Source organism: Grampus griseus, assembly GCF_964374135.1.
Source record: "Grampus griseus genome assembly, chromosome: 20".
NCBI classification, from domain to species: Eukaryota; Metazoa; Chordata; class Mammalia; order Artiodactyla; family Delphinidae; genus Grampus; species Grampus griseus.
The window spans coordinates 46,501,264-46,528,879 of record NC_139014.1 but is presented as its reverse complement, the minus strand read 5'-3'; the positions used below and the strand labels follow the sequence as shown (position 1 = coordinate 46,528,879).

Sequence of the window (27,616 nt, the reverse complement as noted above, 5' to 3'; positions counted from 1 at the left end):
CCTCTTGGTCTCTAGACCTCATACACCCCTCCAGCTTCTAACTGAATAGAACTTGCTTTACCTCAGCTGGGTGTTAGGTACCCAAAAAGGCTCTGCTCCCCGGGGACCAGTCTCCACTCCATGCTTTCTCAATTAAAGACGATTTATACAATTGAAGTGTTGTCTGCCATCTGTGGGTAGCAGGCTTTGGCAGTCGCTCGGGGAGGGATCAAGTCCCAGGGGCGGGGCGGGTAGGCTGGCGGCTGCCCCCCAATAACAGGTGCACATTCCTGGGCGCCTCGTCACTTCCCCTGCGCTGGCTGTCCTGGTGGCTCACCCAAGCGGACTCACTGAGCGACGCGGGCGGGCTATGACCCCAGGGGCGCTGCTGCTGCTGCTGCTGCTGGGGGCGTTGGGGGCGCCATTCGCCCCGGGTAAGTCTGGGCCTCAAAGGGGCAGTGACAGGGCCAGAGGTCGTGGCCGGGCATCAGGGCTTCACTCAGTTCTCTCCTCCTCCAGGCGCCCGCGGCTCGGAGGCGGAGGGCCGACTCCGCGAGAAACTTTTCTCGGGCTATGATAGCTCGGTGAGGCCGGCGCGGGAGGTGGGAGACCGCGTCGGGGTCAGCATTGGTCTCAGCCTAGCGCAATTAATCAGCCTGGTGAGGGCGCACGCGGGGAGTTGAGGTCTGGCCCACTAGCAGGCTGGGGGGCGTGGCTTTAGGCAGGGCGGGACCCAGGGACCACTGTGGGCGGGGTCCGGGGCGAGGCCAGGCTGGGTGACTGACGGGCCATTAGTAGAGAGTGGGTCGAAATCGGACCAATGGACAAGCTGTGGGCGTGGCTGATGGACGGGCCAGGATGGGGCCGGGCAGGATGACGAACGGGCCTGTGGGCAGATCTCAAAGTGGAGCTGGGGCCGATGGACAGGCCGGAGAGCGGACCTTGGGGCGGGGTCATAGGCTGGGGCGGACCTTGGTGCCGGACAGGGTCAATAAACAACAGCGGGCAGAGATTCACTCCGGCCGGGGCCGGGACTGGTAAATGAACTGGCTGGCTGTACGGCCAGCAGGAAGTTTACGAGATAGAGGCGGAGCTTAAGCCAACGCAGTTTATAGGAGGTGGGGCTTGAACCCAAGAGGGTGCGACTCAGAAAAAGAGGGGAGTTTCCAGGGAGAGTTTACCCACCGAGCCCCTCATTTCTCTACACTGACATCATATCTACCCTTTAAACTTTTCCATTCTAGAACGAGAAGGATGAGGAGATGAGCACAAAGGTCTACTTAGACCTGGTACGGAGACCCCCGCAGGGTGGGAAAGGGTGGGCGTCCCGCTGCCTTTACAATTTCCTCGAATGTCCCGCCCAGTAAGATTTTTTTTTTTTTTTTTTTGCATCACGGCCTCAGAAAACACATTTATAACTGAAACAGAAGCTTCAGGAAACAATACCTATCTTTACTATGGGAGCTGCATTCCATGCATTTTTCATTCTAAATTTTTTTTTTTTAACACTGGTTTGGGGCCACTCATTTGATTCCGGACCTATGAAAAGGGTCGTTAACTGCAGTTTGAAAACCACTGTTTTAGAGGCTAGCGTGCAACCCCCTCGTTTTTACAGAAAGAAGAAATTGGGGCCCGATGAGAGAGAAGGGGAAATTAGTTGATAGGGTCCCAAAGAGTGCAGGTGGAGTCTTAAACAGAGCCCCGGCCTCCAGAACCACAGACCATGCCTGCGCGGCTCTCCTCCCTTGCATTCCCTGTCCGGACTTCCTTCGCACATCCCAAGACTCCATCCAGCCTCCAGCCCCAGACGGCCCCTCAGCCTCTGCTTCCCTAGGAGTGGACTGACTACAGGCTGAGCTGGGACCCTGAGGAGCACGAGGGCATCGATTCACTCCGCATCACTGCCGAATCCGTGTGGCTACCAGACGTGGTGCTCCTAAACAAGTAAGGATGTTCCCAAAGTCTGGGAGGTGGGGCAGGGCCTCTGGAGGGGCGCGGCCTCTGGAGGGAGGGGCCTGATCCCAGATAAGAAGATTCTTTCCCTGCAGCAACGACGGAAATTTTGATGTTGCTCTGGACATCAGCGTCGTGGTGTCCTCCGACGGCTCCGTGCGCTGGCAGCCCCCGGGCATCTATCGCAGCAGCTGCAGCATCCAGGTGTCCGGGCCCCACCTGGGAAGCTCAGGGCGCTCCTAGAGACCCTCACTCAGATATCCCTCCTCCATTATCCCCATGACCCTCACGTCTCTCTTACCCTTCTGATTTTCCGTTGAGTTTCATCTTCTCTGTCCACTTTCATTGACTTTCAGTCTTCCTCAGTGACCGCCCCCCTCCATTGTCCATGACCTCCCCGCATAACCTTCTTATTCCTGTGACTCCACTTCTCTGTGATCTTCTCCTGGTGGTCCCTATCTCCCTAGTGCCCCATAGCCTCTGACCCCTGTCTGCCCTGTGACCTCCCCAACTCCCCCAGCCCTGACCAGCTCTCTGGCAGCTCTAGTGATTCTCCACTCCATCCAGGTCACCTACTTCCCCTTTGACTGGCAGAACTGCACCATGGTGTTCAGTTCCTATAGCTATGACAGCTCAGAAGTCAGTCTGCAGACCGGCTTGGGTCCCGATGGGCAGGAGCGGCAGGAAGTGCACATTCATGAAGGCACCTTTATTGGTGAGTGGGCATGGCTCCCATGTCCATGGGCTTTATGATTTCCAGTTTCTAACAGGCTGATAAATATACTCCATCAGTGAGTCCCTGTGGGTTCAGCAAGATAGGTATAACTGTCTATATGTTGTGGTTATGGAAATTGAGACTTGCTCAAATTTATTAGAGATGGGCTTTCCAGCCCAGGGACCATATCTAGCCCCTTATGACATCAGTCCCTCCTGCTCTAGGATGTGGCAGAGAAAGCCATATCTGGGAATTCCCTGGCGGTCCAGTGGTTAGGACTCCACACTTTCACTGCTGAGGGCCCGGGTTCAATCCCTCATTGGGGAACTAAGATCCCACGAGCAGCGCGGTGGCGCAGTGAGGCAAAAAAAAAAAAAAGAAAGAAAAAGAAAAGAAAGCCGTATATCTGGCACCAACAAAGACAGGTTCCACATCTGTGTCACCTTCTCTTCTCCCCCGCCTCCGCCACCCAAGAGAATGGTCAATGGGAGATTATTCACAAGCCTTCTCGGCTAATCCAGCCTCCAGTGGATCCTAGGGGAGGCGGGGAAAGACGGCGTGAAGCAGTCACCTTCTACCTCATCATTCGCCGGAAGCCTCTCTTTTACCTGGTCAACGTCATTGCCCCATGCATCCTCATCACTCTTCTGGCCATCTTCGTCTTCTACCTGCCACCAGATGCAGGTAAGAGGGGAAGGGGCCCAGCACTCCTTCTTACCAATAGCTCAGGTTCTTGCTCTTCACCCATAATACAGGGAAGGTTTTCCTGCCAACTCAAGCCTTCATGAACTGTGCTTCAGCAATCTCACCCAGGTTTTCCTTTCAGGAAGAGCCTTTGCCTCTGCATCCAGATTTCCCCTCCAACCTCAAGCTCTACCTCCCCTCTGCTGCTCACTTCTCTGCACCCAGTAACTTCTGAACTCTTCCCTTCAGAATCCTAGGATCTCATCCTTGGAACTGCCACTCCTCTGACCAACAAACTCCCAGGCTTAGCTAACGCTTCCTTTCCCTTTCCGCATTCCTGGCATCCTCCCTCCCCCACTTGTCAAATGCCGCCTACTAGTCCCTTAACCTCCTATGTCCCTTGGAAATAATAGCCAACATTTCTCTAGGAGACAGCACAATATGCTAACAGAGTAACCTTGGGCAAATTCCTTAATCTCTTAGTGTCCTGATCTGGAAATAGGACAGTCGTTGTCCCTCCCACATAGGACTATTTTGAGGATTAACTGAGTTAATAGAACTATGCCTGGTACTCTGTAAGCTTTGTGTAAGTGTAGGTATAGTCTTTTCTAATTTTGAGCACTTGCTGTAAGATAATACAAATAATGTGTTACATATATTAACTCAGTTCTAATCTTCACAACTCTGTGAGGTAAGTACTGAATTGTCTTCCCGTTTCACAGAGGCTAAGTGACTTTAAGTCATTCACCTGACATTACACAGAGAGAGGCAGTGTTGCTATTCCAACCCTGCTTAGTACTAGTCTGATCCAGAGACTGATATCCTAAACTCTCATATTCAAAGATGCTTTACTGGGAGTTCTCTGGTAGGCTAGTGGTTAGGATTCTGGGCTTTCACTGCTGTGGCCTGAAAAACAAAACAAAACAAACAAAAAGCACACGCTTTCCTTCTCTCTGTAATCAAGCCCTCTCTCAGTGTAGGGAAGGAGAGTGATGCATCTCTAGAACACACTTCCACATGTAACTTCTCCTTCTTCCTGGAGCAAGGCAAATCTTGGAACCCAATATTACAGGACTAAAGTAGAACAGACCATAATGGTTACTTATTTCAATGCCTTCCATGAAGTTTGCAGCGCCTGTTGTATGCCACAGTAATAACCAGCCACCTGGTATATTCTTACATACTTGGTTTCATTTTTAGATCCTTCGATTTGCTATATAGTTCCTGCTACAGGGGTTGGTCCATTCATTCATTTAACAATACTTGTTGAACATCTGTAATGTGCAAGGCACTGGGAATACATCAGTGAATAAAACAGACAAAAATCCCTGCTCTCATGGAGTTTATATTCTAGTGGGGGAGACAGTCAGTAAACATAATAAACCCATTGGATAGTATATTATTTTTTTTTATTAATTTATTAATTTATTTATTTAGGCTGCGTTTGGCCTTTGTTGCTGCACGGGGCTTTCTCTAGTTGTGGTGAACAGGGGCTACTTTCGTTGCAGTGCACGGGCTTCTCATTGCGGTGGCTCCTCTTGTTGTGGAACACGGAATCTAGGCGCGTGGGCTTCAGTAGTTGTGGCACGCGGGCTCTAGAGCACAAGCTCAGTAGTTGTGGCGCACGGGCTTAGTTGCTCCGCGGTATGTGGGATCTTCCCGGACCAGGGCTCGAACCCGCATCCCCTGCATTGGCAGGCGGATTCCTAACCACTGTGCCACCAGGGAAGTCCTAGATAGTATATTGGGAGAGGTCAATTCCTAAGAAGGAAAAATAGGAAAAGGGTTTGGGGAGGATGAGAATGGGGGTAGGGGTTGCAATTTATTTATTTATTTAAACAATTTTATTGAAATATAGTTGATTTACAATGTTGTGTTTCATTTCTGCTGTACAGCAAAGTGACTCATTTACATATATATATATTTTTTCATATTCTTTTCCGCTATGGTTTATCACAGGGGTTGCAATTTAAAAATAGGATGGTCAGTGAATGCCTCACTAAAAAGGGAATGTTTGATCAATATTTGAACAAAGACTTGAAGGAAGTGAGAGAATGACCCTGGTAGATATCTGGGGGAAGAAATTACCAGGAGGAGTTAACAGTGAATGCAAAGGCTCTGAGGTGGGCATGTGCCTTGCATATTCAAGAAATAGCCAACGTAACTGAATGAAGTAAGCAAGAGAGAAACAGTATGAGATGTAGTCAGAGAGCTAATGGGAAGGCCTTGTAGACTTCAGTAAGGACTTTTATGCTAAAGGCGATGGGAAGCCACTGGAGTGATATGATCTGATTTACATTTTAAGGGGATCAATCCGGCTGCTCTGTTGAGAACAGTCAGCAGGGGGGCAAAGGATGAAGCAAAGAGGAGGCCTTTGTAATAACTCAGATCTGAGGTAATGGTGGCTGGTACCAGGATGGTAGTGGTAAATGTGATAAGTCATCAGTTTCAGGATATATTTTGAAGATAGAGCCAATAGGGTTTGGTATGGATTGGATATGGGATGAGAGCGAGGAGAGCTGAGAATGACTCAAAGGGATTTGGCCTGAGCCACAGGAAAGGTCGAGTTGTCATTTATGAACTGAGGCAGACTATGTGGGGAGTCGGTGGTGAGGGAATTAAGTTTTGGACATGTTAAGTTCGAGATGTCTAGTGGATACCCAAATGGAGAGGTTAAGTAGGTAGGTGGATACAAGTGTGGAATTTAGGGGAATCAGTCCAGGTTGGAGGTATAAATGTAGGAGTTATTTGCATGCAGTTGGCCCTTCCAAAAGCCTGTCCTTGAGTGGGCTGGAAACACGGTCACTGATTATGCCAGGGAGATTGCTTTCTGGCAAAGCCTAATCCTTCCGCCTTCCCCTCTGTCCCCCAAGGAGAGAAGATGGGGCTCTCGATCTTTGCCCTGCTGACCCTTACTGTGTTCCTGCTGCTGCTGGCAGACAAAGTGCCTGAGACCTCCCTGTCTGTCCCCATCATTATCAAATACCTCATGTTTACCATGGTCCTCGTCACCTTCTCAGTCATCCTTAGCGTCGTAGTCCTCAACCTGCACCATCGCTCACCCCACACCCATCAAATGCCCCTTTGGGTCCGTCAGGTAAGAAGATCTCCTCTCCAACCTGTGTTAACTCTCAATCCTAGTATTTGGCTTTTTGTCCAGGTATCGCTCCTCCCTCCCACCGACTTCAACCTTCCCTTTCACAGACCTGAGGGAGAACTACAACTCCTGGTAGAGTGTCAAAGTGCCAAGGTCTTTGGGTGTTGAAATGTTGCCCAATTAATTTTATCCTCCCATCATTAACATTGCGTAGATCCCAGACTCTCTTCATCAATACTGCCCATCGTGGGTCCCAAGGAAGCATTCTAAGGGTTAGGTACTATCAGGGTGGAAGCCCTCAGAACTTTTCTTTCCAGTCAGGATGCCTCCTAACCCACTTAAGAACTCTTGGGCTGTGTAGTTGCATTTCATCTGTGGGACGCATGCACGCATGCGCAGGAATGGGCACGTGCCGTGGGGGTGGTTGGCGGCTTCCCTTCTGGTCTGAGAGCATAAGAGCCCCCTCCAATACGCCTCTTCTTCTACTCTGCAGATCTTTATCCACAAACTCCCTCCATATCTGGGTCTGAAGAGACCCAAACCTGAGAAAGACCAGATACCGGAGCCACCTCCTATACCTCTCAGGGATTCTCCAGGAAGTGGCTGGGGTCGGGGAACAGATGAATATTTCATCCGCAAGCCACCAAATGATTTTCTCTTTCCCAAACCCAACAGGTAGTATTTACTCCCCATCGCCCACGTAGAAGGGAGAGGGAGAACTACACTTCCCAGGAGACTGTGCGGAGGCAGGCGTCCTAAGCTCCCGGAGGATGTCGTGGTTGAGCATCATGGGACTTGTAGTATCCCTTCTGTTGCCCACTTTGCAGGGAGGTGGGAACTAGAGCGTAAGGGAATAGGAGGAATTGCGGAAGGCTAGAGAGGTCGCCGCTGTCGGAGAGAACCTGAAGTGCTCTCTCACGTTTTGAAACCTGGATGGGCGTTGGAGGAGGGAGTCGGGGCGGGGCCTAGAGCACCCGCGCAGGCCGTCTTTGCGCCCCGGTCGTGGCCAAACAGACTTGCCTCTTCCAGGTTCCAGCCTGAACTGTCTGCCCCGGACCTGCGGCGATTTACCGATGGTCCAAGCCGGGCTGTGGGCCTGCCTCCCGAGCTACGGGAGGTCGTTTCCTCAATCAGCTACATCGCTCAACAGCTGCAGGAACAGGAGGACCACGACGCGGTGAGTCCAAAGAGGGTGGGCCAAGGCAAGGCCTGGGTGGCCTTGGCTCCACCTACAAACTTAGACTCCGCCCCCAGCGCTCGATTTTATTTCTGATTGGAAGTTTGCCTCACTTGGTCCCGCCCCCTGGTTTCCGACTTGTTCTTTACTCACCTCCGTCGCCTGCAGTTTTGCTCTCTGCTATTCTGCGGGCCCGCCCTTGTCTCAAAGCCGTGGTAGGAGGACCTGGGTGCGGTACAGGGCCTTGGGGCCGCCTTCCCTGGGGGTCTGGAGCTCAGGAACAGTTTCCTCTTCCTACCCCCAGCTGAAGGAGGACTGGCAGTTTGTGGCCATGGTGGTGGACCGCCTCTTCCTGTGGACCTTCATCATCTTCACGAGCGTCGGGACCCTCGTCATCTTTCTGGACGCCACGTACCATTTGCCCCCTCCCGACCCCTTTCCTTGAGGACGAGAGGGCCGAGACCGAGGTTCTCGGCCAGTTGAATTGAGAGTTTGGTAGTACTCTCAAGTCCCATCCCTTTCTGCATCTTAAGTCCTTCACTAGGAGTCCAATCCTCTCATCATTTCGTTTCTAGGGAGGAAGCCCAAGTGGGACTGGGCAGATGGGGGCCTTGGGCCCACCTGAAATGCACTATCCGATTATTTACTCTTTGGCTTCTTGAAGAAGCTCCATTGGATATTCACATCTAGGTTGGCAATGAATGGAACAAAGTACAAGAACTAGATTGTAAGCCTTCTGAGGGCAGGAACTATGTCTGTTCACTGTAATATCCCCAGCACCTAGCACAGATCCTAACCTATACAGCCAGTACCTCTGGTTGAATGAATAGGGAAATTTTTTTTCTGTAAGGAAGTACACTAAGTAATAGTGTTTATGTTTGCATGTTGGGACTAGTGGTCGTTTTTTCTTTGTTTTTACTTTTCTGTAGTTTATTGTATTTTGTAATATGTATTATCTTTAGGATAAAAAAAAGGTTATTTCTAAAAGGATGCATTTGTAATGAGGATAAAAAAAGCACACTGTAAAAACCTTAAGTTCCAGCTTTGGTGCTCAAACTTTGGACAAGCTACTAAACTGCCCTGTGCCTCAGTTTCCCCATCTGTAAAATGAAGCTAATAATAATATCTGCTCCCTAGTCTGAGGATCATATGAGAAGATGAGAACAAAAGCATTATACAGTATACATCAGAGGTTACAAACTGGTGTGTTTCGTTTGGCCCATGTTGTTGGCCAGCAGAATTTAAAATTTGAATTGGTTTGCTACTTTTAAAATGTGGATATTTCACAGAGAAATTTGGATTTCTGGCTTCTCTTGAAACTTTTTAAGAACTACAGTAGCACCAGGTCTGATTCCCCTGTTGGCAGCAACCTGCTAGAGCTGATTAGTGGCTGCCCACTCTGGTCAAGGTATTTGTATCAGAATTCCTCCAAGGCCCCACCCACCTAACCACTCATTTTACTTGCCCATGCCTGCATAACACTAGACAAAATACAGGGGAGGGGAGGAGGGACAGGGAGTTGAAGCCCGTGGGAGGCCAGGAGTGGAACAAGAAAGGGTGTTGGTGTCTCTTATGGCCATCACACACTTTGTGCCTGTTTCCTTTCAGTTTGGAGAAAGGGCTTCATCTGGGAGATGAAGATCTTGTGCCCAGCAGGCTCTGTGAACTGGACTGCGTTAATGTTTCTGCCTGAAGGTCAGAGCAAAGTCAGCTTTAGCCTAGTGGCTGCAGCAATTACAGTGAAGTACCTAGGGTCAACAGGCTCTCACGCCTACTCAATTGCTGGAAGTTGGTGTCCTAAGAGGGAGAATAGGGCTACAACTTGTAGGGATCCCTGTGGGACAAGGTTAGCATGTCCCTGTCCAGCCAGACCCACCAGCCACGCCAATAATTGCACCTGGCATCCCACTGCGGAGCACAGTTCGTTTGTCTTGTTGGTTTATTGGCCTAGAGAGTTGGACACACACACAAATGCGGAGATAAATATTGGTCAGTTTCTCTAAATCTGGGTCCTCACTACGTATAGAGCTAGAGTCTGTAGAATTCTAAATCTTGCGTGCTGTGGCACAGAACCAGTGGCCTTCCCACTCCACCGTCACCCTTCTTCCCAGGGAACATGGGGAAAGAGGGCACAAACTGACAAGACTTAATAATTTTCAAAAGACAAAATTGCAAAATCCCAAATTTCCAACATGTGAAATTCACAATATTCAAGTTCCCCAACTCCGATACATGTATTTTAATCGCCATTTCGCCACAATCTCCTTTGTTGCCCAGAACCACCAAATTCTGGAAACTATTTTCCTAAATCATATTTTCAAAAAAATAAATGTCTACATTCTCAGTTCTCCCAAAATGTCCATGGTTTTAGAATTTTGACCTGTTCTGAAATTCAAATTCCCTGGTCCATCCTCAACCCCTTCCATCTCTGTGCCTTTTTGCCTCAGAGGAGTGCAGGTTAAGGATATAGGGGGACTGTTATCGCATCTGCCCCCTGCCTCCAAGGCCTTCCTCAGTCTCTCTTGTGGTTCCGCTGTGTGTATATATATATATATATATATATATATATATATATATACATATATATATATTTTTTATATATATAATTTGTGTGTAGATATATATGTATTCTTTATTATGTACTTTTATTCGCAGTTTTTCTAAAGTGCCAGAAACAAGATTTGTGGGAATTTTTTTTGTGATTTTTTTTTTTTTTTTGCATTTTTCCCCGTTTTAAACTTTTCTCCCCCTTAAAAATTGGAACTCGGTATGGTACATTCAGTAGGAAACTCTTCACTCGGACTGTGGCCAAGACCAAGAAAAGTGCAAAGAGACAGAGGAGGAGTGAAGGAGCGACACTCCTCCGTGGTTAACATTCAGGGAGCCTGTCGAAAACCTCCCCTTTCCGTATGCTGGGAGGGCGAGAAGAGGCAGGAGGTTGGTCCTGTCCCTCCCCCCAAACCCCCTCCCTCCAAAAGCCATGATCTTGCCCTTTCAGCATCAGTTGAGAGGGCAGCCATCTTGGCCCCAAAAAACAGTAGCTGAGAAAAAGGCTGCCATTTTGATGACAACTTTTCCCCTTTTTAAACTGCACTCCTCTAATTCCCATTTTTCAAATTTGCTCCCCCAAACTGGCTCTCCCCTCGTGAGCTGTTTTTTTTTTTCTGGGGGGGGAGGTGGGTGGATGGAAAATGTTCATCCAATCACAGAGTGGGGAGGCCCAGTTATCAAAGAGAATTAGGAGCAAACATTTCTTCAACTCCCCCACTGGAAGGAAACATAGGGACCCCTGACCAGGGTTAACTAGTGCAAATTAGGGATTAGGGACTTACAAGGTCCCTGTACCCCATCCCTAGGCTGGGATCTTTGGGCGTGGGGAACTGAGTCAAAGATGGGGTGTAAGGTGCTATTTTGCAGGGAAAGTTGGTGGGGATACCCCAAAGCCCACCAAGGGAGTAGGATGGTTCACCAAAAACCATCTGGAGTGATTGGTGAGGGAAGTGATACTGGGGGAAAAAAGGAGGTTAAGGTAAGGATGGGAGGTCATGTGCAAATCTTGGGCTTACCCACCCATCCAACCCCCATCCATTTTTCTGGCTATTTGGTCTAGTCTGGGAGAAACCATCGGGAAAAAAAACAGGGAGAAAGTAGATTCCCTTCCCCATCCCATATAGAGCTCCTCCCTCCTGGCCCCCAAATCTGGTTTAGCCCAGAAGAGGCCATATGTAGAGGCAGGAAGAGGTGCAATCTACCTACTTCTTTTGCCTTGGAAGAGTCTGGGGCTCACGAGATTTGAGGGTCAAAGTAGGGCTGAGATTGGTGCTGCCCTGGGCTGGGAAAGTACTCAGCCATGGAACAGATAGGTAGCCCTCCCCCCAGCACCTCCTTGACCTGGATGGGAGAGGCCATCTCCAGAGTCTAGGAGTATAAGGAGGAATATGGAAGATCCAAAGGCATGGAAGCCAAGGAAGGGATGGCATCTTAATGTGAAGGAAATGGGCACAGAAACCCACCGTCGGGGAGAATGGAATCCAAAGCCACACTCCCAGGTGAGTGTCAGGTATCACAATGGTCTGGTCCAGGCCCTGGGCCACAAAGGATGGAATGTGCTGGGAAGCATCTGGGCAAGGGCTTAGAGAAAGCTTCAGAACGAGGGGGGAACATTAGGTGAGAGAGATGGTTTCCCCCTAGGTTTACGAATCAGGGGGGCGGGTTAGACATTCAGAGCTGGTGGGGGCTATGAGTAGAGATTCATTTAAGTATATTGCTCAGTTGCCCCAAGGGCTGGAGAAGGGATGGGAGCTGGCCCTGCCCCTCACGGAGGCCATTCCCTGGAGGAGAACTGAGAGGGGAACCACCAAAGATCCCTTCCCAGGTGGTGGGAAAACTACAATCTCACACAAAGCAGCCTGACCCCTGAGCTCCAGAGGCCCCCAAGTCCCTGCACAAGAGTGTGGAGGGGCTCCCAAGGGGCAGGGAGGCCAGGGAGCTGGTAGTGGCGGGGGTTCAGGGAGGGTGGCATCTGGTGAAAGGGGGGATCTGGGCCCAGAGCTCACCCCACATCTCCCTTCTGGGTTCTTTCAACCCCTGCCCTTTCCCCTTCTCCCTTAGGGGGGACTGGTGGAGGGAGAGTTGGGGGCGGTGGAGTTGGGGGGGTAGGGGGTGCTGCTTGAGGGTTGACTGCGTAGCCAAAGACCCCTGGTAGGAAGGGAAGGGCCCCCCCACCCTTCTCATCAGGTAGGACCATGTTAAGAGCAACTGGGAGAGCGGCCAAGTTGCTGAAGTTGTAAGGGTAGGCGGCAAGAAGCTGGGGCCCATAGACGAGTGGGTAGGGCTCAGGGTAGAAGGTGACTTTGGCAGCCCCCATCCCCTCCATCCGGTCCCCCCGCCCAGCCCCCACTGGCCCCTCACTCCCAGCTTTTCCCCTGCCACTGCCAGATTCCCGGCCACTCCCGATCAGAGCCAGTGGAAATTCCTGCACAGGTGGGTATGCATAGGTACCCCCTCCTGCCACCACTGAAGGCTCCTCCCCCCCTGAGATGACAGGGTCCTGGAGCGAGGCGGTTTTGGAAGCTTCCTCAGCAGCAGCGCTCCCGCCACCCGCCTCCCCGCTGGATGAGGAGACTTGCATCTCTTGGGGAGCCTCCTCCTTGACGTCCCCGGCTCGGGTGCCAACGCAGCCCTTGGAGTAGGCAATGACAGGCGTGGGGGTACCCCCGGGCCGCTCGGCAGCATGCCTCTGCCCGTGGCGGCTCAGGGCGGCTGCCGTCTTGCACACCTTGGCGCAGTGAGGGCAGGCGAAGCGGGTGGAAGGCTTCCGTCCAGCCCGAGAGTTGTGGGAGCCCCCGCCGTGGGCCTCCTGGTGCTTGCGCAGCTTCCTCAGGGTGGCAAATGTCTGGGCACAGTCCCCGCAGCGGTGCCTCCGCTCGCCACGGGCACGCCCTGCGGGGCCCTCGGCCGCCGGGGTCTCCTCCCAGCTCCTCCGTTCCAGCTTCTGTCTCCAGCGAGGCGGCCGGCGGCCTCTGGGCAGCCCGCCGCCCCCGCTGCTGCCCGGGCCTGCGGCTCCAGCCTTGCGCTTGGGCTTGTACGAGTAGTAGGGCCTCCAGAGCTGGTCCTCCCCGCCAGCCTTCGACTCCTCCTCGTCCTCCTCATCCTCCTCGTCCTCCTCCTCGTCCTCCTCTTCATCCTCCTCCTCGCTCTCCTCCATCTCCTCTCCGCTCAGCTCCCCGGGACGCAGGTCAGTTTCTGAGATGCGGCGCTTGACAATAGCCTCCTCACCGATTCGTACAGTGATCTGACACAGTGGAGGTGGAGCCTGCAGCTGAGAGGGACCCCGGCCAGGCCCTGCAGGGGGACCCCCGCCCCCGCCAAGCCCACCAGCTGGCTTGGCCGTGTAGGTCAGAGTCCTTGTGGCCCGTGGGTTCCGGCCCTTGGCCTCCTCCGTGGCTGTGGCTGGGCTGCCGGCTGGGGCTGGGCTGGCTGGGGCAGCTGCAGGCACAGGGGGAGGAGGTGGGTACTCACGTTTTTTGGGGGGCCGTGGCGGAGCAGTGTAAGTGATGACTGAGGCAGCTTGGGCCCCCCCTGTGCTGGCCAGCCCACTCCCTGCTCCACCACTGGTGCTACCCCCGTGTACAATGACAGAGGGAGCTGGGTGGGCAAAAGTGATGACAGACGGTGGGGGGCCAGGCTCTGGGGCAGGAGGGGGTCCGGGTGGTGGGCTGGCCGGCATTGCCGCAGGGGCCGGAGTGTTGAGGCTCGGAGAAAGGGGGGCCTCGGGGGCTCCCTGGCTGTAGGTCTTGTAGGGCCGCTTGGCCGCCCGCATGGGGAGCAGGCGGTACAGCTTGAGGGTATTGAGCTTGGGCTTATAGCCTCCATTGGGCGTCTTCTCACTGGCTAGGAGGCCCGGGCTAATGCCATGGAAGGCTCGCTGGTGGGTCTTCAGGTTATAGTAGGTGACAAAGGTCTCCCAGCAGAAGATGCACTGGTACCTGGGCCAGGACGGCATGGAACAGGGCAGGGCCAGAGCCAGTTGAGTCAGGGGCCGTGAAGCTATGGCCTCAGCTTCCCACGTCCTCTCCTGCCTCCACTCAGACCTTGAACTGCCCCAGCCATTTGCTCACCCTCCTTAAAGGCTGCTTGTCTCACCCTGCCAGCCTCAGAAAGGACACCAGTCCCAGTACAGTGCCCCCCACTGGCTGTGAGATGCCAGGCCTCAGCTGTTCCGTCTGTGAACTGGGAATAATCACACACCTTGCCTACCTCCCAAAGCCTTCTTCTGAAGCTCACATGACAGAAGGGGGAAATGTCTTATGAACAGGGGTGCATTACAGCTGTTGCTGGACATGCCTGAGCTCCCTAGTTCTGTCCCATGAAGCAACTTTCTCTTCCTCGGTCTCTTCCACATCACCAAGCCAGGACGTGACACCTGGAGGTGCTAATAAACATCAGCGGAAGGAAACGGGGCTGAAGGGAGGCAGAAAGGTGAGTGATGGAAAGCAGGTGAGCAGGGGCTAGTGGGTGAGCAGGCGTCTCAGGATGAGTTTCTAGGCCCCATGCTCTGCCCATTCTCTCCCTTGTCCCTGTGATCCCTGAATGGACAAGATCCCATGTGACCCCTCCCCCCACCATCCCCGGCCGTGCAGGCCACTCACCTGCGTTCCCCGGTGTGCCACACCTCGTGCTTGGTACGGTACTCAGCCAGGGCGAACACCTTCTCACAGTAGCGGCAGGGGTACTTCCTCCGCCACGAGTGTACATTGCTGTGCCGCTTCAGGCTGGACAGGGTCACGTAGGAACGCTCACAGGCCGCGCACACGTACAGCACGTGGCCGCCCACCACCTTCACCACGTGCTCGGGACCACCTCGGAAGCCCACTGGTGGGGGCAGGGCTGAGGCGTCCACTCCTGAAGGGCCACTGGGGCCAGAGCCCCCGGCTCCCAGCCCTGCAGACCCCCGAGTGCTGGCCCCCCTACGACACTGTGCCTCATGGGTCTGCAGCCGCTTGGGATGGATGAAGCTTTTCCCACATCGGGGGCAGGGGAGGGGCCGCCGGGGCAGGGGAGGCTGTGAGTCAGGGGCCTGGGCCTCAGCCCTGTCACCCTCCCACTCCCCGGCTGGCCTAGGCCCAGGCCCGAAGTTGTCTTCTTCAGGCTGCGAGGTGGCCATGGGGGCTGGGGCAGGAGGTGCCCAGGCATCACCTCCCTCCCCCAGGCCCTGCAGGCGGGAGATGCCCAGACGCCGCCCCAGAGCGCCGATCTCTGCCACGGCTGCCCCGTCCCCTCCACCACCAGGTAGTGCCAGCCGGGCACTGTAGATGAAATTGAGGACATCAGAGAAGGCAGCTGCTGGGACCCCTGGCAGCTCCAGGACCCGGGGTGGGGATGAAGCGGGAGGTGAGGGTGGAGGGGGAGAGGAGGAGGAAGAGGAGGAGGAGGAAGAAGCTGTGGTGGAGGCAGGGTTGGGGGCAGAGCCCCCAGTAATTGGTGGGAGGGGCAGTGGGGCTGAAGCGAGCAGGGCCTCTCTGAAGAAGGGACTAGAAGCAGCCAGGACGCTGCGGTGAGCAGGGAACTTGGTGTCTCCGGCTATGAGGGTGACGTCACAGAAGAGGCCACGGAGCCGCTGCTCATTGAGCTGGCGCAGGACGGCGGGGGCATGGGACGGGTCTGTCACCTCTGCTGGGGGGGGCATGGCGCCAGCCTAGATGGAGGAGAAGAGGCCAGGGGAGGATCTCAGAGGCTGGGCAGAGGGCGGGGGCCTCTAAAATCAGAGGTGAGCTGGGAGGGGGTTGGGGGCTGTTGGCCAGAGACGGGTGGAAGGCTGACTGACTTCTGGTCACGGAAGTGAGGGGTTAACCTTAGCCACCCCACGTCCGGCCAGCATCCAACGCCCGTGTGTCAAACGTCGGGGGCTGGTAGAGGCCAGGAATACCTCCGGTCTTGATGAAGGTCAGGGGTCAAGACTTCCAAGCCACAGACTAGCGAGGTAAGCAATGGACACCTCTCTCCCACTGGGAGGGGGAGGGAGGCCCCACAGCCTCTGCTGACCATTTCTCAGGACTCCCCGGCCTGGACAACACGGCTGCTCTGCTGGCCTGCTGCCTCAGGCCCAGCCTCCCGCGGGGCAGACCTCTCGCACCACCTCACCTGAGAGCACAGCCAACATGGAGCAGAGCGGGGGTGGCTCAGCGAGTCCCTTCTGCCGGGCCTCTTCCCTCTGTGGGGAAACAGAAACCCCGTCCTCAATAAGGGAACCGGACGGGAGGGGACCCAGGAGGTGGGGGGTGGCGCAGTGTGCAGGGCCAACGAGGCCCAGGCTGCTCTGCAGACCCTGACCCTCCTGGGAGCCCGAGAGGTTATTTGCTGAGCTGCCTCCAGTTGGACCTAGGAGTTCACACAAATTATTGCAAAGCCTTGTGCTGCTGGCCCCCAGAAGTACAGGAACAAGATAATTTGCATATTCCCAATTTGCCTCAAAACAATCCAGGAGCACAGTTCAATCCCGTAGGTCCAGGGAAGCCTGCTGGATCACTCTCAAGTCCCTTTGGCCCAACCTTCGGGGCTCAAAGGAAATCAAAGATTTGCATGTTGTCTTTCACTATAATAGTCTCATTTACATATCAAGATAGATTTGTTTGAGCTTTTTCATTGGACCAAGCTGCTAGATATTCAAATTAGGAGAGGACCTCTTGACATTAAATCTTAGAGGGGGTTTCTGGCCTAGGTGCCAGGTGACCACTGAAGACCACGAACTCTTGCACACGTGCCAGCTTGCTCCAATCTCTGAAGGGCACTAAAAGGCCACCAGACCGGGAGTGAGGAAGCTTGGGTCCTACTCCTTATTCTGACAGCTGGTGGCTTTAGGACTTTGGCTTAAAAAGGGGAGGGTGGGGAATGCAACCCCTATCTCTCTCTTGCTGGGAGCCTCATCCAAAAGGAATAGCAGGCAGCCCAAATGTGAGCTGTGGTGGTCACTGCCCAGAAAGCACCTCACAGCCTCGGCTTTGGGGGCTAATTTTTCAGTTGAAGATCTCAATTCCAGAGCCATAAAGTAACTTAGCCAAAGACACACAGCTGGTCATAACAGGTGGGGCCTGTTCACAGACCCAGGCCTCTTGACCTGAGAGCAGAGCTCTCGGCCCCTCTCATGAACTCTCCATGAAGCCTGGGAGCCCTCCCCTTGCGCACGCCCTGGGTCACACATGACCTCCGAGGTGTCCTGCGTCAGGAGTTCCTCATACAATTCCCACCCCTCCAGAAAACGCTCTCTTCCCATTTATTACTCATACTATCTGGACTAAGTTGCCTTCCTTCCACAGCCCATTTCATGTTCCCGAAAGACTGCTCTGAGCCCTCTCCTGGAGGACGAGGAGGGTGGTAAACAGGGGTGATATTCAAAAGTTCTAACAGCCCCGACTGCCAGGCACACACCTAGGTCAAATGCCTCTCCATCAGTTGAGTTGCTGGATTGCAGGTGGGTCAGGAATCCAGGGGAAGGGGCCCCGTTCGCGGTTTGGTGTTCAGTTCTGTTTGTAAAATGGGGAAAGAGAGCAAGGCCTCCCACTCCCTTCTGTGACAGCCACCAGCCAACAGGGACCCCCAAGAGTTGATGCTTTTACTTGCATTACCCCATTTGTTCCTCATCACTACCCTAAAAGGTAGCAGTTAGCTTCTTGACTTTAAAGTGACAGGCTGAGGCTTGGAGATGCTAGGTCGCTGCCCAAGGATATATGACCAGTTAGTAGCAGGGCTGGGATCTGATCTCAGGAAGTTCGGCTCAAAAGCCTGCGTTCTTGATTATATCACATCAGGATGAAGGACATGTTTACAGCTGTGATACTGTGATATAACAAAAAATAAAGTTGACCCTTGAACAACATAGGTTTGAACTGCACAGGTCCACTTACACGTGGATTTTTTTCAATGGTAAATATGACAGCACTGCACGATACGAGGTTGGTTGAATCCGAGGATGCGGAACCTTGGATACGGAGGCCCGATTGTAAGGCTATACTTGGATTTTCCACTGCGTGGACGGTCTGCGCCCCTAACCCGCACACTGTTCGAGGGTCAACTGTAATATATTTGGTCTTTGTCCCCATTGCTGACACAGAGCTCCTAAAACTCTTGTAATTTCCCAAGTAACAGGGGTGCTAGGAGAATCTTCTTCTAACATTTGGTCTTTGAGCCCAGTTCTTGACATTAAGCTCCTCAACTCCTTGGAATTTCCTGGGTGATAGGAGAGTCTCTTGTTCTAATGAGGCGACTCTTGGTGGGATCCCGGATGCGGGCTGGTCACCAGAAAGACAGAGCCATGATTAGAAGTTTGGAACTTTCAGCCCCAGTCCCCCACTGCCTCTGGGGAGAGAAGAGGGCCTGGAGACTCAGGTAATAATCGATCATGCCTATGTGATGAGGCCTCCATAAAAGTCCCTGAAATATGGGGTTCAGAGAGCTTCTGGTTGCTAAACACATCCCCATGGCGAGAGGGTAGTGCACCCCAACTTTGTGAAGACAGAAGTTCCTGTCCTTGGACCCTTCCAGACCTCGCCCTCCGTACCTCTTCATTTGGCTATTATCATATCCTTTATTATATAATAAACCAATAAATGTAAGTATTTCCCTCAGTTCTGTAAGCCATCCTAGCAAATTATCAAGTCTCAGGATGGGGTCATGAGAAAGCCTGATGTCTTGATGGTCAGTCAGAAGTACAGGAGGTCTGGGGAATTCCCTGGTGGTCCAGTCGTTAGGACTCTGTGCTGCCACTGCAGGGGTCACGGGTTCAATCCCTGGTCAGGGAACTAAGATCCCACAGGCCGCGTGGCACGGCCAAAAAACTAAATAAAATAAAATAAAACTAAAAGTTTTAAAACAAAAAAAACTACAGGAGGTCTGGGCTTGCAAACTGGTATCTGAAGTGGGGGCAGTTTTGTGGGAATGAGCCCTTAACCTCTGGGATCTGATGCTCTCTCCAGGCAGACAGTATCGGAATTGAACTGAATTGTAGGACACCCAGCTAGTGTCAGAGAACTGGTCAGTGTGGGGAGAAAAACCCATACATTTCGTGTCAGAACTGTCATGAGTTGAGTGTACAGGAAAACAGTTATGTTTTTCTTTCAACAGCACCCACTAGGGCCGCCACCAGCCCATCTAGGATCTTTGTGGAAATTAGAGGAAGGGGAAAAAAATAGAGGAAAAGGCCACGCACAGCAAAGCTTGATTCTGGCCCCCACTCACCCCCTTGGCCAGGCCTGCCCACCTGCACAGCCATATGGGCTTGGGGCCTACTGAGGCATGGCTATGTGCTGACTGCCAAGATATTTGGACAAGGCCTATCAAGGCTTTTTAGAACCACAGAGGTCCAAGGCTGGCCTGGCCCTTGGAGATCATCTAGAACCATCATCATCATGGTACTTGGAGCTGCCATTGATGAGAAAAATATTATGTGCCAAATCCAGTGCTAAGCATTTTATCTGCATTATCTCAACACTCAAAAGGACCACAGTGAGGCAGGGGCTAGTGTCAAACCCATTTTACAGATGAGAAAACTGAGGCTTTAAATACTCTAGACACCACACTTGCAGGTAGAGAGAACGTAGTGACAGGGTGATTTGCTCCTGGTCTCACTGCTAACCAAGCTGGGTTTGGACCCTGCTCTCCTGAGTTCAACTGCCCCACCAGAGGCCACTGCCCTGCAAGGGTTTATGGGAGGTGGAGAAGACACTAGTTATGGGACCCTGGGCAAGTTACTTAACCTCTCTGTATGTCAGTTTCCTTGTCAATGAGGTGGGGATAATGAGAAGCGCCCACTACATAGGGTTGTAAAGAATAAACGAGCTGATGACTGGCAGTACGTAGAAGAGTGCCTGCCATGCAGCAAATGCTCAGGAAGTGCTAGCTCTAATTATCATCTTGGAACTCAGTCCCGGAAAATGGTGGGGGGAAGTGGTGAAGAAAAAGGGGCAGAAATCAGGCTTCAGGGTAGGTTTGATGGCTCTGTGGTTTTTAGTTTGTTTTTACCATTTCTCTACTCTTAACTGGCTGTGTGATCTTAGAGGTGTGACTGAGGTGCAGATCTGAGGGCTGCCACCAGATACACTCCACCTCTTGCTGTTCCCTCTGCCTGGAATGTTCTTTCCTCAGGTAGCCTCATGCCTTGCTGCCCCACCTCCTTTAAGCCTTGACTCAAAAGTCACCTTCCCCCAAGGCCCTCCCTGGCCGCCCCGTACCTCCCCAAACTCCCTATCCCTCTCCCCTACTTTATTTTCCTCCTTGGCATTTAGTAAGACATACTGTTCATTCATCGCTAGACTGCAAGCTCCAGGGGAGGGAGAGATTTTTCTCTGCTTTGTTCACTGCTACCTCCAGTGCTTAGAACAGTGCCTGATACATAGTGGGAGATCAAAAACATTTGGGGTAAATGAATGAACCTGCTTTCTTCAAGTCGTCCTGGAGTGTGTCCACTTTCAGGAAGGACGCCATCCTCAGTCCTGGCCTGACTTGGCCAGGAGCTGGGGGTGGCGAGCGTAACTTGACCACTTCCAGGGTGCTCACGCTTTGCCTGATTTACCTCCAGGGCTTTACAGGCGTTGCCTCATTTAATGGTTTCCTCAGCCACCCAAAGTTGGCATTTATTTTATCCCAATTTTACAGATGAGGAAACTGAAGCTCACAGAGGGATTTACCTTGCTCAAGGTCACACAGCTTGTGAGCAGCAGAGTCAAAATTCAAATCCAGGCCTGTGTGAACCCAGATGCAGGGTCCTTCCCTCTGCCACACTGCCGGGGCCAGCGGGTTACCGAAATCACCACGCGAGGTCTCACGTGCTAAATGGTAACTGTGTCATATCTGACTCCACCCTTTCCCTCACTCTCCACATCCAGCAGCCACTGAGTCTGGTCAAATATGCAACCCAGTTTTTTTTGTTTTTTGTTTTCTTTTTTGGCCATGCTGTGCGGCTTAGGGGATTTTAGTTTCCTGACCAGGGATCGAACCTGGGCCCTCAGCAGTGAGAGTGTGGAGTCCTAACCACTAGACTGCCAGGGAATTCCCTGCGGCCCAGCTTGGGAATGGCTCTGGAAACCTTCCCTCTAACCTGCCTCTGGCCCCCAAACTAGCTCAGGGCCTTGTTAACACTCATGGTCCAAGGCCATGGCTTCCCAGCTCGTCCCCTGCTTCTGGTCTTAGCTTCCACCATCCAGCCTTCCTCTCACTGAGGATCAACGGCCCCGAAGCAGCTCAGGTGGCATCGCTCCTGGGCTCAGAAACCTTCTCGGGCCTCCACTCCGGAATAAAGCTCAAATTCCTCAGCTGAGCATTCGAGTCTAATTCCCATCTTCCTCTCTATTCTTGCGTTGCATGAGTCTCCCCTTAAGCACACGCTGTGCTCTCCATCCCCAGCAGTCCCACACCTCCATGCCCTCGCCCATGCTGGTTCTCCTGCTAGAAATACAACCTTCCCCCCAGCCTCTTCCCCAAATCCCTCCAAAATGTTAAGATCTACCTCAAATGCCATCTTCCTCTTGGCCCTCCCTGACCCTCAGGACAAGAACAATCTCTCCTTTGCCTGGTTCATCAACGTTTTGTGCTCCTGTGGCCAGTATCCAGCAGTGGATGCTAGGTTCTCCCTCCCAGGCTGAGACTCCCTAAGTCACTGTTTAAACACACCAGTCTTCTGAAATGGACTGGTGCAGGTGTTAAGTTCTGCAGAAATTGGGCAGAAGTGCGTGTGTGTTTGGCGGGGGTGGTGCACAGAGAGGCCCACAGAAAGCTTCAAAAGGGCAGTAGAGGACACATATAAAGAGCACATGATCTGGAATCAGACTGGCTGGGTTCAAATCCAGCTTTACTTCTTACTAGCTAAGTGGCTTTGGGCAAATTACTTCCCTGGGCCTCGGCTAGCTCATTTGAAAAAGGGAGGTACTTAGAACTCCTACTTCCACGCGGCGCTGGGAGGACTAAATGAGTGACCATACGTAAAAGCACTGAGGACAGTGCCTGGTGCACAGTGTTAAATAAGTGTTTACTGTTGTTATTAACCAAGCCCCAGGAAGGGGCTCAGTGCTGGCAGAGGGCTGACAGTGGCTGGCACAGGCATAGTCCCCAGACTGTAGCTACTTTCCAGGTATGTTTTCCATGTGCTACCTACCTACAGCCCTGTTGGAAGACGGACAGGGCAGGTGATTAGCCCCATTTTAAAGATGAGGAACTGAGGCTCACTTAGGGAAGGTGCCAGCGAGGAAGGGGTAGGGCCCGAACTCCTCAGTTCTAGTCTAGGCCTCCTTGCCCTCCACCAGGCCGTGGTGCACCTGTTGTGCAGGCCTGACATAGCCAGCACGCCCCCACGCAGTGGGGGGGGCCTGGCCGTAGTGCCCTCCCTGCCCCCATGCACACGCACCCTCCCCGCCAGGCCAGGGGCAGACCACAGCGATATGTACACTTGGAACACACACACACACACACACACACACACACACACGCGCACACACGCACACACACACACACACACACACACACACACACACACACACACACACACACACACACACACACACACACACACACACCCTACAGAAGGGCCTGGGCCCCAAAGGTGAGGAAAACCTGTTCTGAGGAATCTGCCTAGTGAGCAAATTCCATTCCCAGACCCTTCCACGGTCGCAGGAGGGGCCCAGTGTGCATCACAGAAGAGACAGAATAGCAGAGATCCCTGCAAGGGGGCAGAGAGACGGTTGAAGCAGGAGGAGGCTGAAAACTTCATGTTTCTTTTTTCCATTTCAGTGACAAGAGTCACACCCGGCCTTTACATAAACATGGCCAAGGAGCTGCTCCGTCCAAGTTGAGTTTCCTCGCAGCCGCCAGGCCTCTCCACCCGGTGACCCTGACGCGCTGGGCGGGCCGGCGAGGGGCTAGCGCACAGACCCTGCACAGACTAGCTGGGCTGCCCGACAACACCCAGGCCTCCCGCCTGCTGCCCTTGCTCTGCCCCATATTTATCTCCCCTCCTTCTTCCTAACATATCCCCACAGCAGCCCCACACGGCCACTCCAACACGCAGAGGCAGGCACGCACACACAGCTCACGGCTGATCTCCAGAGTCCGAGGCCCACACGGCCCTTGTCACGCCATCGCCCTCCCCACAAGTGTTTTCTGACCAGCTTGCTTCCCAGCCCAACAGCACAGATGGGCTCCCACAAACGACGTCACAAAAGAATCCCGTAGGGAATGTCGCAAACACACAACCTTCCCCTCGCTCGGCTGCCCCCCCATCCCATAAACACAACCTGCATGTTCCACCCAGGGCCCCTCACACTGGTGCCAGCCGCCCTAGGGGTACCTGAGACACACCCTGGGGCTTCTCACTTCCTGCACGACCCGCGGGACCTGAGTTCTAGACATGCATCCCCCCGCGCCCTCCCTCCCCTGTGCCACCTGATCGTCACATGGACCCAAGAACCCATCCAGCGGGCCATCCTCTCCGAGACTGGACCACACCTCAGCGGGGCCGCATGAACGGGACCGGACCCGACACCTTCCCACTCAGACTCAAGGGTACACAACTGCCCTCTCCAGCTGGGCACACAACACCCTGCACTCCAGCGCCCTCCACAGCACTTACCCCTCGCCAGCTACGCACAAAACAACAGTTCCCAAATAGTTCATATGTGCAGCGCCAGACACATATGTGCAAGAAAACACACGCCGGTGTAAAACATAAAACCCCACACCTAACAAACTCCGCCGGTACTGTGCCCGGCTTCAAATGCGGACCTGTCACCCAAAGCCACAGGGCCACATCTTGTAATTCTGCCCCACAACACTGGACTCTCTCTGTCTGGCTTTCTGTCCCCATAGCCTGGGAGAGCCCTGCAGGACCCCTGGCTGCCGCACCAGCCAACAGTGGTGACCAGGAGAGGTTTACCTTGCCCCACAACACAGGAGGAGACACACAAGCTCCAGGACTCACAGCCACAACCCTGCCCCGACGGCGCGGCGGCTCCGGGTCGCCTGCTCGCCCTGCGCACCCCGCACACCCCAACTCTAGGGCACTCGGCGGCCCACCCCTCCCCCCACCCCCCTGCCTGGCTCCTACGCCATCGCCCTCCCAGCGGCTTGCAGCGCCGGCCCGGGCTCACACCCGCCCCGCCCCACCCCAACGTGCCCCACAGGGGGAGGGGGACACTGGGCTGCAGAATTAACCCTTCAAGCGGGGAATGAGCGCGGCCCTTTCCACGGCCCCAGGCGATCGCGCCCCCCGGCCGCCGCTGGGTCGGACGCCGTACCCGGGCCCCCTTAGTCGCCCCCCCCCAGCGCCGTGCGCGCCTGGAGGCGGGGCCAGATTCAGCCCCCGACCCCTGAGCCCCCAGGTCAACCCCAAAGGGGAGCGGTCGCGGCACGGGACGTGGCCCGGGCCCCCGCGGCACCGGGCAGCGGGGAGGGGGCCCGGCTGTTGGCTCCGGTCCGCCCTGGCCCTGCCCGGTTCGCCCCGGGGCCCACCTGACTGCGATGGCGCCGCGTCCGCCAGGCCCGACTCATCACCGTGGCCGCCACCGGCCGCTCCGGTTTCGCCCGCCTCCAGCTCCGGCTCCGGCTCCGGCCCCGGCCCCCCCAGCGCCCGGCCCCGGCCCGGCCCCGCCGCCGCCGCCGCCGCCGCTGACATCATCGGCTCCCCCCGCCCCGGTCCTACCCCCACCCCCACCCCCGGAAACAGTACCCCCCCAGCGCCGCCGCCGCCGCCGCCGCCGCGAGGAGGCTGGCGCAGCGCAGCAGGCACAGACACCAGGCTCCGGGCTCGGGCTCGGGGCGAGCGCGCCCGACGGCCTGCGCCCGGACCGATCCCGAGAAGGGAACGGCGCCACGCAGGGCGGCCGGACGGGTGGGCACCGAGCTAGGCGCGGGCCTGGCTGCAGCAGCAGCGGCGCGGGGCCGCACGACCACCCACTCCCTGGGAAGGGGTTCCCCCCCCCGCCCCCTGCACGCTCTTCACTCAGTGGTGCACACCGCCCAGAGCACGCACACCCTCTCCGCAGACACACAACGTGGCAGGCTCACAATCAGGCCCAATGGGACCCGCAGACCCAGGCTCAACACACACAGACACACACACACACACACACACACACACACACACACGCTCCCTCTCCAGAAATGCACAGGGTCCCCCCCCGACCCCCCAGGCCGCGAGCTGGGAACGCCCCAGCCCTACAGAACAGGTACACGTAAATGGCTACCAGCGCAGATGAACACGCAGCTTGCTATTTTGTTCCCACCGGCAGAAACATCCACATGTATATACTCTGCGTAAATGCAGAGGACTTGGTGTGGACCTCCTGGGACAGCACCAACACCACCAGGTGGAAGCACACAGAGGAGAAACACATTCCTGAAACTCCAGAGGGACAGTCCCAGAGACTCCTCCCAGGTGTTCAAAAATTCAAAACTCAGGAGAAAGAGGAGCTGGCCCTCAGAGGTCCTTTCCATAAAACCTTTCGGAAATCGGGCAAGACATAAATAAATTAACTAAAAACCGAAGATATCTCATCACAGAGGTAGTTGAAAAGAGGAAAAAAAGAATCAGACAGACTTTGGAGTCACAAAAATGTAAAGCAAGCAGAGTTGGAAACATTGAGAAAATCGGCCCACCCCCACCTCAGGGAGGTTCCAGGGAAGAACTCCGCCACCCCTCCAACCAGCTCACAATGGCTGGAGCTCTGAAGGGCCCAGGGCCCCTGAGCCAGGAGGAGAGGAGGAAGTCCAAGGGAAAGATGGTGAGTGTGGGGCGCAGGGGCGCACAGCCCCCTTCCCTGTAGCTCCTGGCTGCTCCCTTCCCCCTCCTTCTCTAAAACTTCCCAGCTTTCCTAGACACCCACAAGCAAAATTCATAATGGTGTTCCCAGATGTCCCTGGAACCTGTGACATCACACAGATACACAGCATCTGAGGCCGCCTCCCCTTCCTCAAACCAACAGAGCATCCCTGGGTCCTCTTTTTCTCCTCCCGGGAACAACTTACCCAGAGAAACACGATGCTCCAGGACTGCTCACTCCCTGCTTCCTGCTTTAGAGGCTCCAGACCCACACTGTACCACCTCATCCATTTTTCAGGCCCTTTCTAGCTCCCAAGAGTTCCTCGGCAAGACAGCCTGCCCTTCTACTGCCCTACAGGGTCCCAGAACCCAGCCTGACATTCGCCCTACCCCTGGTCCCCTGGACTATGGTTGCCCTAATGCCCGCGCTCCTTTCTCCCTAACAGGCTGGCTGTCACCCCTACTTCAACCTGCCCGACTTCACCCAGCCATCACCGCCCTCCACTCCGTCCAGCCTCCCCTCGCACCAGCGCTGCCGGCCCTCTGATGTCACCAAGGGCCTGCTCGTGGCCCTGCTGGGTGGGGGCCTGCCCGCTGGCTTCGTGGGCCCCTTCTCCCGTATGGCTTACCAGGCTTCCCACTTACCCTCGTTGGAGCTGCTCATCTGTCGATGCCTCTTCCACCTCCCTATTGCCCTGCTGCTGAAACTGCGTGGTGATCCCCTCTTAGGACCTCCCGATGTCCGGGGCCGGGCCTGCCTCCATGCCCTGTTCAACGTCCTCAGCATCGGATGCGCCTACAGTGCGGTTCAGGTGGTGCCCGCTGGCAATGCTGCCACCGTCCGCAAAGGTTCTTCCACCGTCTGCTCTGCTCTCCTTGCCCTCTGCCTCGAGAGCCAGCGTCTCAGTGGCTATGACTGGTGTGGCTTGTTGGGCAGCACCCTGGGACTCATCATCATCGTGGGACCTGGACTAGGGACACTGCAGGAGGGGACCACAGGCCTCTACACTGCCCTGGGCTATGTGCTCACTTTCCTGGGTGGCCTGGCACTGTCGCTGGGCCTCCTGGTGTACCGCTCCCTGGACTTCCCCTCCTGCCTACTGACAGTGGCCTTCCTGTTTGGCTTGGTGGGGCTGGTGGGCTCCGTGCCAGGCCTCTTTCTGCTGCAGACCCCCGTGTTGCCTAATGATCCTCTGAGTTGGAGCTGTGTGGGGGCAGTGGGGATCCTCGCCCTGGTCTCCTTTGTGTCTGTCAGTTATGCGGTCACCAAGGCCCACCCTGCCCTGGTGTGTGCCGTCCTGCACTCTGAGGTGGTGATGGCTCTGATGCTGCAGTATTATGTGCTCTATGAGACCGTGGCACCTTCTGACATCATGGGGGCAGGGGTCGTGTTGGGCAGCATTGCCATCATCACCACCCAGAACCTCAGCTGTGAGAGGGAAGGTCAGGTGGAGTGAGATCGAACTTGAGAGCCTGGGGGTGGGGTGGGGGGGACTGGGTAAATAGAAGGAAAAACTGGAATACAAACATGTGAGAACAAGTGACTGTAAAAGAACTGGTGTGGGAGAGTGACACCCCTTGGAGTCAATGGTGAATTGGGGACTCAGTGGAGAGGGATTGCCTAGAAGACTGCCTGGAAGACCTGGAACAAGCCTGGAGAGCAGGCTTGAAACAAGCCTGGAGAGCAGGAGTCTAGGCTGGGGCTTGAAG

At 54.6% G+C, this 27,616-nt stretch overlaps 3 protein-coding genes across 7 annotated transcripts; 2 read left to right on the top strand and 1 right to left on the bottom strand.

The window, feature by feature from the left end:
* Positions 1-298: 298 nt before the first annotated feature.
* Positions 299-12,128, top strand: CHRNB1 (cholinergic receptor nicotinic beta 1 subunit). 4 transcript variants are annotated; one of them, XM_082678448.1, is made up of 11 exons: positions 299-413; positions 499-599; positions 1,224-1,268; positions 1,814-1,923; positions 2,028-2,136; positions 2,500-2,647; positions 3,122-3,331; positions 6,205-6,560; positions 6,922-7,103; positions 7,458-7,605; positions 7,910-12,128. In XM_082678448.1, the coding sequence occupies exons 1-11, from the start codon at positions 350-352 to the stop codon at positions 8,048-8,050; spliced, it is 1,614 nt and encodes a 537-aa protein (XP_082534574.1). In that variant the 5' UTR covers positions 299-349; the 3' UTR covers positions 8,051-12,128. The 4 variants fall into 4 exon arrangements, with proteins under 4 accessions (XP_082534574.1, XP_082534573.1, XP_082534575.1 ...); XM_082678447.1 differs by having other exon boundaries at positions 499-638; positions 2,527-2,647; XM_082678449.1 differs by having other exon boundaries at positions 499-638; positions 6,205-6,428.
* ZBTB4 (zinc finger and BTB domain containing 4) lies at positions 9,527-24,725 on the bottom strand. Of its 2 annotated transcripts, none has more exons than XM_082678441.1 (4): positions 24,598-24,725; positions 16,249-16,318; positions 14,757-15,802; positions 9,527-14,093 (listed from the first exon to the last, which is right to left on the bottom strand). In XM_082678441.1, exons 3-4 carry the CDS (start codon positions 15,791-15,793, stop codon positions 12,158-12,160), a joined length of 2,973 nt encoding a protein of 990 aa, XP_082534567.1. In that variant the 5' UTR covers positions 15,794-15,802; positions 16,249-16,318; positions 24,598-24,725; the 3' UTR covers positions 9,527-12,157. The 2 variants fall into 2 exon arrangements, with proteins under 2 accessions (XP_082534567.1, XP_082534568.1); XM_082678442.1 differs by lacking the exon at positions 24,598-24,725 and adding an exon at positions 24,023-24,120.
* Positions 24,726-26,325: 1,600 nt separating this feature from the next.
* On the top strand, positions 26,326-27,363 carry SLC35G6 (solute carrier family 35 member G6; the record flags this gene model as incomplete). The annotated part of the gene is given in 2 exon segments (XM_082679209.1): positions 26,326-26,346; positions 26,350-27,363. Coding segments are annotated over 2 exon segments (1,035 nt in total).
* Positions 27,364-27,616: the final 253 nt, after the last annotated feature.